This window comes from Cydia pomonella, chromosome 1 (genome assembly GCF_033807575.1).
Source record: "Cydia pomonella isolate Wapato2018A chromosome 1, ilCydPomo1, whole genome shotgun sequence".
Taxonomy (NCBI): Eukaryota; Metazoa; Arthropoda; class Insecta; order Lepidoptera; family Tortricidae; genus Cydia; species Cydia pomonella.
The window spans coordinates 16,491,854-16,506,676 of record NC_084703.1 but is presented as its reverse complement, the minus strand read 5'-3'; the positions used below and the strand labels follow the sequence as shown (position 1 = coordinate 16,506,676).

The 14,823-nt window shown below is 38.1% G+C and overlaps 1 protein-coding gene across 2 annotated transcripts; it reads right to left on the bottom strand.

The window, feature by feature from the left end:
* Positions 1-485: 485 nt before the first annotated feature.
* LOC133516795 (uncharacterized) lies at positions 486-14,508 on the bottom strand. Of its 2 annotated transcripts, none has more exons than XM_061849752.1 (7): positions 14,203-14,508; positions 13,122-13,256; positions 12,324-12,510; positions 11,461-11,712; positions 10,799-10,873; positions 1,777-1,892; positions 486-733 (listed from the first exon to the last, which is right to left on the bottom strand). In XM_061849752.1, the coding sequence occupies exons 1-7, from the start codon at positions 14,365-14,367 to the stop codon at positions 611-613; spliced, it is 1,053 nt and encodes a 350-aa protein (XP_061705736.1). In that variant the 5' UTR covers positions 14,368-14,508; the 3' UTR covers positions 486-610. The 2 variants fall into 2 exon arrangements, with proteins under 2 accessions (XP_061705736.1, XP_061705747.1); XM_061849763.1 differs by lacking the exon at positions 14,203-14,508 and adding an exon at positions 13,450-13,465.
* Between the last annotated feature and the right edge of the window lie 315 nt (positions 14,509-14,823).

The window sequence follows — 14,823 nt, the reverse complement described above, 5'->3', positions numbered from 1 at the left end:
GGTCATGTGCCAAACACCCTGTGAAATGCGCCCGCCAGAAAGTATGCTTCCTAGCGGCGACAGATTGATCATTGTTGTCTCGTAAGTACATTTTTTTAATTAGTGTACAATTACGTACATTTAATGATGTGAGTTTGAATTCCGTTCGATACCATGTCACCGCTAGAAAGTATGACAAAAAATTGCTAGGTTGCCTGGGCCCCTAGGCCCGGATTTTGTGGGCATAGGGGGCAATCCGGCTCTAAAGAGGCTTAGATATATTATATTATAAGCTCCAATTGACATGTCTTATAAAAAAGAAAACAGACCCATTTTTTCCCAGGTGCCAGGGTTTTCAGGTGTTTTATGTTTTTATTACAGATTTGGTAAAGATAACATAAATAATTTTCCAAAGTTCAGAGATCGAGTTTTGAGATAATAAATACAAAAGTTGGTTGAATTGATATCCTTCTCTTGTTTTGAAGACGGTTAATAATACCCTACTGTTCATTCTTCCAAACACAAATATTGACCGATGTTTATTGACTAACACAAGGAATACTATCAGTAGGAGCTGAGTATGTTGGTGGCTGCTATTGGCGGCGCTGATGTCTGTACTCGTATGCCCGTTTTAAGCTGGCGTAGAACTGCCCGATTCATTACTTTTTGATTCATCTTCGGCGAACGCCGTCGGTACGGTCACGCTTTCTTTGGGGAACTCTTCACCTCGCGGAAGGTAGATGCCGAATCGGTCCTGTACCATCATAATCATTGTGTTGATTGGTGATGATCTGTCCCACGACACGTATCGCCAGCGACGTTGGGTAAAGTGCTGCAACGTTACCGGACTTCATATGCAAGGTGCGCAATGTCGCCCGACATGACGTGCGTCGTGCGCAGTCCGCCAACGTGGCGGCACTTCACCCGACGTCGCTGGCGGCGACACGAGCCATAGAACTGGTGCCCTTTCAGAGATACTGCTAAAATAAAGGGTATTTCCATCCTAATTTAAAAAAAAAATTGATATCTCGCCAGTGCTGTCAATGCGATAGAGTCCTTCACTTTAAACATAAATAAGCAATATTTGATTCTATTTTACCAAGATAAAGTTGAAAATGGCATTATAATTTATATTCGATACCCCTTCGAGAGGTTAGTGCTTAGGAACGGGTGTCAGCTAAATCGTATTATGAAGTGCTTAAAAAGCCAAATGAAAGGGTTTCCGTTAGCAACGGCTTTGGTGACAAACGCACCTTTCGTCTTGCCGTCTTACCAAGAACAGAAGAGGTATTTGAATGAACGAAATCTTCTGCAAGACTTCTCTTTTGACAGATTAGTTCTCCTTCTGGTTTTGCCGGATTCCTGTTTCGCCGGATTTATTTTAGTACAGTCAAGTGCAAAAATATGTATCGAAAGAATCTCTTATTACACTGGAATAAGATGCTATGGGACATATTTTTGAGTAAGATGTGTACACCCATATTTTTACACTTGACTGTACGTCACAATCCGACTAAACGAGAATCCGACGGGACAAGAATCCGGCGAAACAAGAATACAATCAGGAAATAATCTTCTGACAGTGTGTCACAATTTGTACTTCTGGACAAACTATTTTCCATAAAACCCAGTCTAGGGCATTAGCTGTCAGAATGTTTCCAAATTTGCAAAATTTCCGCATAGAATCATTTTAGCAAGTTCTTCATGATTTTGTATGGGGAATTAAACTTGCCATTTCCAAAATGGCAATTTCTTTATTTTTTGAAATATTTCCCCTACTGGCACATCTGTACACACCTTCGGGTACCTGTTGTAATGATACTGTGGGTGGCAGGCGCACGGGCGTGGCGGTGGCACCTTGTAGCTCGGGTGTGAAGAAATTTCGCTCTTGGGGGTTGGCGGGGTCTCGTAACCTGACAAAGTCACAAATTCAATTTATTGTTACGACAATTGCCTACCAATTTATGGGATAACAATCATAGTGTTCAGGTGGCCTTTTCCTTATTCGGGGGTTCCGTAGCAAAAAAAAAAAATGCAAAAGGAAGCTTTATCATGCGACTTTGTCCGTCCGTCCGTCTGTCACATTGCTAAATATCTCGAGAACTACTAAGCTATAAATCAGAATTTTGAAACAGTCATGAACAACGCTAACTCAAATACACTGAAAGTGTTATTCTTTGATTTATATCAAATTGTAGTTACTAGGCCAAGTGGGGTATCGTACATTTCGAAACATTTCTTTACTATTTTTTTTTAAGTGAAAATAATTGATTTATGAAGGCAAATATATAAAAAATACCGCCCCCTCCCTCTTATATCCAAAGTTTACCAAAGCAAAAAAAAAAAAAAATTTTTTACATAACATTAAGATTATCCTAAATATTACAGGTAAAATATAATTACGCGTCTATCTTGATAACTTTTATTACGAAAAAACATTTACAAAACTTATTTGAAATTTAACCACTTAAGCGGGTATTTATTATATTTGAAATATATATGAGATTATAGTTGACCTTCTTTCTAATAAAATAATAAAAAAAGCGGCCAAGTGCGAGTCGGACTCGCGCATGAAGGGTTCCGTACAATTTAAGACGTATTAAAAAAAAATCTTCTTATTAGATCTTGTTCAACATTTTACCACTTTGGACACACATTTTACCACTTTGGAAGTGTCTCTCGCGCAAACTATTCAGTTTAGAAAAAAATGATATTAGGAACCTGAATATCATTTTTGAAGACCTATCCATAGATACCCCACACGTATATGTTTGTGAAAAAATTTTTTTTTAAATTTTATGACGTATTAAAAAAAAACTGCTCACTAGATCTCGTTCAAACCAATTTTCGGTGGAAGTTTGCATGGTAATGTATATCATATTTTTTTTTTAGATTTTTCATTCTGTTATTTTAGAAGTTACAGGGGGGGGACACACTTTTTTTCACTTTGGAAGGTTCTCTCGCGCAAACTATTCAGTTTAGAAAAAAATGATATTAGAAACCTTAATATCATTTTTGAAGACTTAACCATAGATACCCCACACGTATGGGTATGACGAAAAAAAATTTTTTTTTTAAATTTCGTGACGTATTAAAAAAAAACTACTTACTAGATCTCGTTCAAACCAATTTTCGGTGGAAGTTTACATGGCAATGTATATCATATATTTTTTTTAGATTTTTCATTCTGTTATTTTAGAAGTTACGGGGGGGGGACACACTTTTTACCACTTTGGAAGTGTCTCTCGCGCAAACTATTCAGTTTAGAAAAAAATGATATTAGAAACCTCAATATCATTTTTGAAGACCTATCCATAGATACCCCACACGTATGGGTTTGATGAAAAAAGATTTTTTGAGTTTCAGTTCTAAGTATGGGGAACCCCCAAAATTTATCGTTTTTTTTCTATTTTTGTGTGAAAATCTTAATGCGGTTCATAGAATACATCCACTTACTAAGTTTGAACAGTACAGCTCTTATAGTTTCGGAAAAAAGTGGCTGTGACAGAATCGGACAGACAGACGGACATGACGAATCTATAAGGGTTCCGTTTTTTGCCATTTGGCTACGGAACCCTAAAAATGGTTGAAATCTAAATCTTGATCTAACAACGCTGTACATATTTATGCTTAGTTATACTTCTGGTCAAAAGACTTTCGTGTTTCGATAGTAGAAAATTTGTACGGAACCCTCGGTGTGCGTGTTAAACGAAATCTCACTTGACCGGTTTTTTTACAATTACCTAGTCATTAGCGAGCGATAGAGATAGGAACAGGCTGGTACGCAATTCCTTGTGCTTTCTATTTGCCTTTTCCTTTCCATTTAAAATTAAGAACTAGACTAAAGCTGTGTTTGTGGGGACATTTGACATTTTCAAACATAATTAGTGACACTTACACCTGGTATTTTGGAAAATATTACTTACCTATACGGCCATATAATATGACTCATATTAATTCTCAGGTAATGTGAAACAGCAGTTGAGCATAACAAAAATTCAAATTCAAATCAAGTCTACAATCTAAAATGAGGAACGGTGCTTTCAACCTAATCATAGTCCATAAGTACAAGTACATACGTTTCAGAAGTATGCCCATCGCATCTGCGTGACTTACAGGCCAATTCGAACATACACCGACGCTAGAATAATATTTAAATGATGTCATTTAGCTATTGTGTCACTTCTATACATGTACGGACAAGTATGAGCGAAGTACAAGATAACTAAATTTCATCATTTAGATATTATTTATTCGGATGTCAGTTTTACTTATATAAAAATATGAACATTGCATCTTTGACTTATCTTTCAAACGCCCTGTATTTTTCTATAAAACCTTATGGATCTTTGGTTGAATCTTTCGCAAGTTTAAGTTTTGTAGGTGTAAAATACAACGTATTATTATATTATATGTATGAATGAAAAGTGACTCGGAATGTATTGCCTCTCATACAAACAGGTGACTCATCATTCTTTTTCATGGGATTATTAATGAATCAAATAATTATTAATTAAATATGTAAAATACACAGTATAAAACAGGTATTATGCGTGTATGATTGTATTTGTCAGACAATCGTCAGTTTTTATTTATTACATGTCATTTATAAGATATAAACACACTACTTTAACGTAGGTATAGGTGTATAATTTTTTTTGGTACTTTGTCCGTGTCGTTATTTACCTTGAGTGTACAAAGTTTCGAAAGAATCCACATGAATCTTTCGCCATTTTCATCGCTAATTACTACATACAACGCGAATAATTTAATTTTACTTAGATATAAGATGTACGAGTAGGTACAGATATAGTGCATAATTGTGTCCCATCGTATTTTCTCGGAAACGTTCGTATTATGGGATTTAAAAACAACGCGCCAAGCGGAACGTTTTGGAAACTCAAAATCCCATAGAAAATGAGACTTAACGCAAACGCGTACGTCACGTTTCGCTATCGAATAAATTTATACTAGGGGTACTGAACTTGGGTTCCCAAGATCACTTTTTATTTTCAGTTTTTGTTAGTATTTATAATAGGTTCTGGCAGCTACCTATTTGATTTTAGAGAATTTTGGAAATCGATTAGATAGGCCGGTCACTTAGATTTAGTTATGAGCAATTGATACAAGGATGAAAGTTGTGATGTAGAAGGAAAACGCCCCGTGAGAACAAAAGACTCGGATTCAAATAACTCGCCCGCTCGTCCAACTACAGCGCCTATATATATGTTACTCTTATCATACACCGCCGCCTCTGCCCATATACGAGTTACCTCGAGATCCATAGCAACTATTCGACTGCGTCCTAGAAGATCTGTGATTACTTGACTACACATCACTCACACGCTAGAGGCTATCGGAACAACAGCTTATTATTCATGTGAGAGAAACAGAGTGCAAATAGCTTGACCTCAACAACTGAAATTGAGCACACCGACTTCAATGATAAGCTCACATTGTGCGACAGGCCTTAGTCCTGTGAAACTTGAGTACAAAAATCCTGTTTTGAGTTAAGAGCCCTTAATCCTTGGAGCGTTCTCCGATTTCACGAAATAACGCTCGATAGATGGCGTTGGCGCTCGGTACGCGAGCGCCGGCAACGCGACGCGCGTTTCAATGCAGACTAGAATAATCTTGATAGTTTTCAATATAATTTCAAGCAACATTAATTTTAGTGTCATATGATATCATATGGGCACTCTTTATTTTATTGTATATGCACAGTAGTTTTTTTTTTATGTACACTACTACTAAGTGTACAGACTACAGAGTGTACTATAAGAGTTGATCGATGGCCTCAGCAGGACGCATGTCGGTTGTCACATGGGCGACAAGTGTTTTAATAACATTAGCTACGCGGATGACATGGTGCTGCTGGGGCCATCGGTCAGCTCCGTAAGGCTGCTGCTGACATTATGTGAGGGTTACGCTGAGCAGCATGGTCTCAGGTATAACGCTACCAAAAGCGAGCTGGTAGTGTTCAAGGCCCGTAAATACAACTCGGAAGCTGTCCCTGAGATCAAGCTGTGTGGTGTACCTCTAAAGGTAGTAGATAGGGTCAAATATCTTGGTCATATGCTCACCAGTAACCTGAGCGATGACCCGGATATGGAGAGGGAGAGGAGAGCGATGGCTGTACGGGGCAACATGATCGCCCGCAGATTCGCACGTTGTAGTACCGGAGTCAAATTGACGCTTTTCAAGGCCTACTGTCAGACGTTCTACACGTGTAGTCTGTGGGTGAGATTTACACAGAGAGCCTACAACTCAATTCGCGTGCAATATAACAACATCCTCAGAATGTTGTTGCGGCTGCCGAGACATAACAGTGCTGCTGATCACTGCTGAATCGTGTGCGGGGCAGCAGCAACGGCCTTCTGAGGGAGTTGGCAGAGCGCCTCGACTCTCCTCTCACTCGCTACTGGGTGGAGGTGGCGATTGGCAGGGCCAAGTAGAGCAGGTTCTCTGCCCTGCTTGTCCCTGGCAATACTTGTAATATTCATACAAGTATCTTTTTTATTTTTTATTTTATTTTTTATTTTTTATTTTGATTTTTTGATTTTTTGCTTTTGTTTTTGTTCTGTGCTACTAACATAGTTATTAAGATACGCTGTAACTAACCATATATGGATCAATTTGGTCTGAAATAAATGTTTTATTATTATTATTATTATTATAACCCTTGCTCTTTATTCTGTCTCTTTCACACCAATGGAAAATGAAGAAGTTACTAAATGACTGCAGGTATAAATAAAGTATATTAGTGCGATAGAGAGACAGATAGTGTTTCGTTGTCGTATCGTAAACGATTGGCATGTTGGCCACACACTTGCTTAGTGCCTAGCCAAAATACCAATCGTTTGCGTATATTAGTGCGATAGAGAGAGAGTAGTGTTTCGTTGTCGTATCGTAAACGATTGGCATGTTGGCTACGCACCCATGATACCTAGCCAAGAAGCCAATCGATCGCGCATATTAGTGCGATAGAGAGACAGATAGTGTTTCCTTGTCGTATCGTAAACGTTTGGCATGTTGGCAACGCACCCATGCTGCCCAGCCAAGATGCCAATCGTTTGTGCATATTAGTACGAGAGAGAGACAGATAGTGTTTCGTTGTCGTATCGATTGGCATGATGGCTACGCACCCATGCTGCGTAGTCAAGATGCCAGTCGTTTGCGCACATTAGTGCTATAGAGTTTCAGTGTTATTTGAAATCACGTTAGGGTTTGTATTATTATTTTTGACCCGAATGAAGTCCATCCAGGTTCTTATGATGGAGTCAGGAGTTGGTCACCAGAACTCCTAATCTACTCATTATAATTCCATCGTGCTTGGGCTCAAAAGATTTGCCCTGACGAACACCATCGATCTAGATGAGGTCCAGGGTCTCATGACGGAGTCAGGAGTTGGTCACCAGAACTCCCCAGAACTCCTAATCTACTCATCATAACTCCATCGAGTTTGGGCTCAATAGATTTACTCTGATGAGCACCATCAATCTAGATGAAGTCCAGGGTCTCATGATGGAGTCAGGAGTAGGTCACTAGAACTCCTAATCTACTCATTATAATTCCATCGTATTCGAGCTCAATAGATTTGCCCTGATGAGTACCATCGATCTAAATGAAGTCCAGGGTCTCATGATGGAGTCAGGAGTTGGTCACCAGAACTCCTAATCTACTCATTATAATTCCATCGTGTTTGGGCTCAAAAGATTTGCCCTGACGAGTACCATCGATCTAGATGAAGTCCAGGGTCTCATGATGGAGTCAGGAGTTGGTCACCATAATTCCTAATCTACTCATCATAACTCCATCGTGTTTGGGCTCAATAGATTTGCCCTCACGAGCACCATCAATCTAGATGATGTTCAGGGTCTCATGATGGAGTCAGGAGTTGGTCACTAGAACTCCTAATCTACTCATTATAATTCCATCGTGTTTGGGCTCAAAAGATTTGCCCTGACGAGTACCATCGATCTAGATGAAGTCCAGGGTCTCATGATGGAGTCAGGAGTTGGTCACCAGAACTCGTAATCTATTTATCATAACTCCATCGTGTTTGGGCTCAATAGATTTACTCCGACGAGCACCATCAAATTACCATTATGATGAATAGATTAGGAGTTCTGGTGACCAACTACTGAGTCCATCATGAGACCCTCAACTTAATCTAGATCGATGGTACTCGTCAGGGCAAATCTTTTGAGCCCAAACACGATGGAGTTATGATGAATAGACTAGGAGTTCTGGTGATCAACTCCTGAGTCCATCATGAGACCCTGGACCTGATCTAGATTGATGGTGCTCGTCAGGGCAACTCTATTGAGCCCATACACGATGGAGTTATGATGAGTAGATTAGGAGTTCTGGTGACCAACTCCTGACTCCATCATGAGACCCTGGACCTCATCTAGATCGATGGTGCTCGTCAGGGCAAATCTTTTGAGCCCAAACACGTTGGAATTATAATGAGTAGATTAGGAGTTCTAGTGACCAACTCCTGACTCCATCATGAGACCCTGGACTTTATCTAGATTGATGATGCTCGTCAGAGCAAATCTATTAAGCCCAAACACGATGAGGTTATGATGAGTAGTTTAGGAGTTCTGATGACCAACTCCTGACTCCATCATGAGACCCTGGACCTCATCTAGATCGATGTTGTTCATCAGGGCAAATCTATTGAGCCCAAACACGATGGAGTTATGATGAGTAGATTAGGAGTTCTGGTGACCAACTCCTGACTCCATCATGAGACCCTGGACCTCATCTAGATCGATGGTGCTCATCAGGGCAAATCTTTTGAGCCCAAACAAGTTGGAATTATAATGAGTAGATTAGGAGTTCTAGTGACCAACTCCTGACTCCATCATGAGACCCTGGACTTTATCTAGATTGATGATGCTCATCAGGGCAAATCTATTGAGCCCGAACACGATGAGGTTATGATGAGTAGATTAGGAGTTCTGGTGACCAACTCCTGACTCCATCATGAGACCCTGGGCCTCATCTAGATCGATGGTGTTCATCAGGGCAAATCTATTGAGCCCAAACACGATGGAGTTATGATGAGTAGATTAGGAGTTCTGGTAACCAGCTCCTGACTCCATCATGAGACCCTGGACCTCATCTAGATTGATGGTGCTCGTCAGGGCAACTCTATTGAACCCAAACACGATGGAGTTATGATGAGTAGATTAGGAGTTCTGGTGACCAGCTCCTGACTCCATCATGAGACCCTGGACCTCATCTAGATTGAAGGTGCTCGTCAGGGCAACTCTATTGAGCCCAAACACGATGGAGTTATGATGAGTAGAGTAGGAGTTCTGGTGACCAACTCCTGACTCCATCATGAGACCCTGGACCTCATCTAGATTGAAGGTGCTCATCAGGGCAACTCTGTTGAGCCCAAACACGATGGAATTATAATGAGTAGATTAGGAGTTCTAGTGACCAACTCCTGACTCCATCATGAGACCCTGGACCTCATCTAGATCGATGGTGGTCGTCAGGGCAAATCTTTTGAGCCCAAACACGATGGGATTATAATTAGTAGATTAGGAGTTCTGGTGACCAACTCCTGACTCCATCATGAGAACTTGGACTTCATCCGGGTCAAAAATAATAATGCAAACCCTAACGTAATTTCAAGTGAAAATGCGTTTTTCAGAAAATCGCAGCCAAATAACACTAGACCTTACTCATAGTGTTGTGTTCCTGCCGGTGAGTAAGGTTGCCAGAGCTCAACGAGGGGCGGGAGGGGGTTAGGGTCGGCAACGCGCATGTATCTCCTCTGGAGTTGCAGGCGTACATATGCGGGCCGTATGCTTGTTTGCCACCGACTTAGTATTAAAAAAAAAGTAACACTGAAAATCCATCAATAAGCGAGTCTAAAAAATGAACTTTTATTAAGATTTTCTAATCGCAGTATACATATAGCACTTCTCGGAACTCCGTAGCTGATTACGATCGCAACGAATGCCCGACAATCGAGCACAGGTCCGTCCTCTAAGCGCGCTCCGCGCGGACTGAGAGCGGGGCGTCGCTGCTGCGTGATTTATACGTGTTTTAAAAAAATATAAATTTACGGCAATGTAGGTCCCATAGTTACGATTTTTTTTTTATAGGTTAACATAAAGTTACAGTTTGCTATAATATTATTTTTAAAGCAAAATATGCGTACAATTTGCGGAAATAAAATATAATAAAACCCTGTTTTCGCCAAAAAAATGAAGAAAACTCGGAAGGTATTTTATCAGTTTTTTCAAATGAATCTTCGATTGTTAATCAAACCAGCCCCTCGTACGAGATATGTTGAATCAAATTGTAGTCATTCATGTACCAAATGATTCTTGTTTATAGCAAAATTGAGAACCGAAACGCCACATCTCACTGCAAAATTTGGAAAAGACTCCCAAAAAACCTCATTAAAAAAGAGGTTTAAAAGAGAAAATGAAAATTTGAACTGTTGGAGCCCCTAGTTTAGGAAACGTTTATTTAAGTACGTTATCAGTTTTTGAATAAATACTAATAGTTACGTCGTAATCTTGAATGAAAAAGGAAGCATTTTACAAAATACGCTCGTCTGTAGGAATAAGGACTCTTAATAAGTTCTTACAATATTTTCTTACTTGATAATATTAATGTGGTGATTATGTATCCGACATGATAATTATGATAAGACAAAATTATAGGGTTTGCAGCTAAAATGGCAAAAAAGGAACTAAAAATGTTTCGGTATATATGTATGCCCTGGTTCGGTTTGGTGTATATTTATACTTTATATATATTTATACGGTATATTATGTATATATACCTTTGAAATTATGTAAGCGTCGTAATGTCCTCTTCAACTTCTTTCTCATCCTTTTTTCCCAGGCTATTTCGGCAGCTGTAAAGTGTAAACAAAGAGGTAAATCAATATCTTTGGTATCGACTCTATTTCAAAAATATATGAATATTAATAATCCAGCCGTAGAATTTAGGGATAAAGGAACGTGTAATATACGAGTATATTCTCATTTCTTAAAGTATTAATTTTATTTTCTTTTGTAAGATTACAATATGTTTTTTGAAAGACCTCTTCTTCTTTATTTTTTCTTGTATGATCTGATGTACATATATATATTTTTAAATTAAATTTCTATAAAGAAAAATACGTACTGTAGCATGAATTCTATAGTAACTTAAATTGTATTTTTTCTTATTTAATGCATGTTAATTTTATAATATACCCTCCTCCAATTGAGCTGGGATAAATCTTTTCGAGGCAGAAATGTAGGGTTAGAGCCGGTGTAATTTTATTTGACGTTCATAAGCGCATTGTAATATGCCTACTTGAATAATAAACTATCTTTATATGTTTATCTTTTATTGAAACTTGGATTTTCGACATTTGCGATTGAAAATGAAAAAACAATATTATGCTCAAATATAAAATAGCGATAGTAAGTACTTTCTTAACCAATTATGTCTTACCAATCCGTTCTTTTTCTATAATGTTCAATTCAAACATTCGGTAAGCGCAAAAAAATAGTTCCGCTATGTCAGCTCTGATGTCGACAACGGGTATCTCCATCGCTTCCTCGACCGCCTTAGAGATTTCGACATAGGCGGTGTCGTAGCGAAGCGCCGCTTCATTCACCAAGCTGTAGATAGCCTTGTCCACCGTATTCGATACCAGTTGTAGCATCACCTCCGACACCGTCGCCTCCGGAGTCGGTATAGGCTCTAAAGCGAAAATAGATACCATTATGAATACAAAATCTATATCCCCAATAAATATTCCTTTCATATGACAAAATGAGGAATCCATTTTATACTTTCTGATCAGCAACGCAGGCTTTGTCAAGTGCGATATTATAAATATTAAGACGTATGTATACACAGACGACCCCGTATTAAGACGAAAGTGGAGGACCCGCGCGAAATAACCTTTTCATACAAAGTAGCCCTCATTTTCCTCTCCGGATATTAACATTATTGAAAATATTTTGACCCAATTTGTTATATGTCAACCACAGCTATGCCCCTACGTTTGATTCGTTTGATCGAATTTAAAAAAAAAGTGTGTAAGGTCATATTATTATATATATGGTCAATTATGTAGACATATTTTCCATAATGTTCTTTATGTACCTACATATATCCAGAGAGAAAAATGGGGACTACGTTAGTATGGATATACGGTCGTCCCCTTTCCTCTTAAGATTGGCCGTGTTGCCTAGTAACTTTCAGTACATGACAGGGTGATACTAGCAAAAAGTTAAAAAGTCATCATGGGCTTACTTTCCTTATTTCTATCAACAATTACAGCTAGAAACAGAGAGGATGTAAAGTACCTGGTGTAGGCAATGTGGTTTCCGAAGTCACTATTGAAATGAATGACGAAGACAAAGTATTCGGAGTAGGCCTGATCGAGCTTGAAGCTTCCCAAGGAGGGGGGGGATAGTGTTTTGTGTATATATTTTTTAGGTCTCTTTCAATATCTTCATCTTCGTAGGTAAACACAGGCTTTTCCATTAAATTCTTAAATTCAAGTAAGGAGAAACGTATATAATTACTTATCCTAATAAGTTAAACTGAAGTTCAGCATAGCTTATAAGATACTCAAACTAACAAATGTGGACCACTTAGTGTCTGAATAAATAAATTATTTATTATTATTATAACCAGAAATCATTATTCATAGTATTTTAATAGTAGAAATCTTATTTTTGACTGTTTTATGAATAATTGCCTTCGTTCCGTTATCCAGCTTCTGTTTCAGGCTCTTGTTAGGATTCTGTACCTCGTCCTTGTCTTGTTAATTATTACACTATCAGTATTAGTATATTATGTTTTACCAATATATTAGGTACATAAATAAGTTTGTAGCAAGGTTGCCGGGTCTTAAGGGTAGTTTAGTGTTTATCTTATTGATATGGAATTAATTGAATAATTTACATATGAACTGTTAGTGGATACTTACATCTCGGTACACATTAACTCGAACTATATACCTATAGCAACTTTTTAGCTTCGTAATCACGTTTGAGTTATAGTTTAATTTATTGTTAAATGTATAATAATATAGCAGAAGTTATTCATGGTTCAAGCAAACGGACTACCTTTATAAGCAAAAGGAATAAGTTTATTACTTGAGGGACAGGCCCGGGGTATTTGTCGACGTCGTCACAAATCTCGATCATGTCTGCCGCAGCGTCCTTGAGGCTCTCCCTTGATTTGCCAGCAGTTACCAATTTGCTAAAATATGTCTCCAGCATGTACCTTATCTGCGATCAATTAAAACGATTAGTACTTATTTATATTTTAGAAAAACGGTAGAGCATTCATAATACGAGATATTTAATTGTAGGTACTTTACTAAAATAGTATGTTATTAAATGTATGTTATTGGTATTGTTAGAAATTAGATGTCGGAGAAACATGTAATACAATACAATACAAATACTCTTTATTACACACCTCAAGCTATTGTTTCAAAGAATACAGCACATTAAGAAGAGGTAAACAACAGGCGGTCTTATCGCTAAAATGTGATCTCTTCCAGATTTCTTCTTCTTGTTATAATTTTGTGTTACTGGTATATTTATAGTCGTTTAAGTATATAGTGCTTAAATCGATTAGCAAAGAGGACACCATTTTCTGGATGGACTGGATCACCATATAATTTGTTGGCAATTAATCCCAAGAATTGGCGTAGGCACTAGTTTTTACGAAATCGACTACCATCTGACCTTCCAACATAGAGGAAACTAGGCCTTATTGAGATTAGTCGGCTTTTCTCACGATGTTTTCCCTACTGAAAAGGGACTGGTAAATATCAAACAATATATCGTACATAAGCTCCAAAAAAAAACGATAGTACGAATTGGGGTTTGAACCCGCGATCTCCGGATTGAAAGGCGCCGCATGCTCTTACCGCTAGGCGTCGAGCGGTTTACGATCCAACTCAAGTATGTGCTACAATTAGGAAGTATTTTTAAATGTAAAATTAAATAAATAAATAATCATGAATATTTGGGGACAATATTACACCTGGCCCCGAATAAAGCAATTTTTTTCATATTTAGAAAATATGCTTAACTCAGGAACAAATATTCGTGATGAATACACAAATAACTGCTCTTACCAGGATTTGAATCCTGGACCTTCTATTTCGTAGGCAGGGTCACTTCTGGCTACACTAGGAGACATGAGAGAATCTTATGTACCAACCTTGGGATTCTGCAAAAGAAAAGCCTCTTGCTCCAGTTGCAGAGTTCTACCGAGCCTGGCGACGGCTTCGCGTTGGCATGGAGTGGTAGCTTCCCAATCTGCTTCACAAAACCCACTTGTCATCGCAGGAACAGCCATACCTCTCATATTCTTAATAAATGGCATATTGTTTCAAGTAAATTTATAAACAAAATTCTATAATATAATAACAAAAATCCACTAACGTACTTCAAACAGCGTCAAATCTTCGCCAGTTGGTACATAAAATTTCCGCTTTATGTCATGTTGATAGGCAAAAATATTAGTTTGTCTATGGTCATCTACTTACTTAAATCAGGCCATAATCAAACTGGTTAATGGCCGTAAAAGTTTATAGTTATAAGCAAAGAGTAAAGTAAGTATATCGGTGTTATAAGTCAAAGATATGTTTTTTTTTTTTTCAAATACAATGGATACTGACTTAATATTAAATACAACGTCCCACAAAACTGTTTGCACAGTTTGACTGTGGGATCCATGGGGCTATACTAGATTAGGTACAATATAATCATAAAGTCTTAAATCTAATTAATTGTTGAGGCAAAACTTGGATAGGTATGTGTTAAATGCTACCAAGGTAAT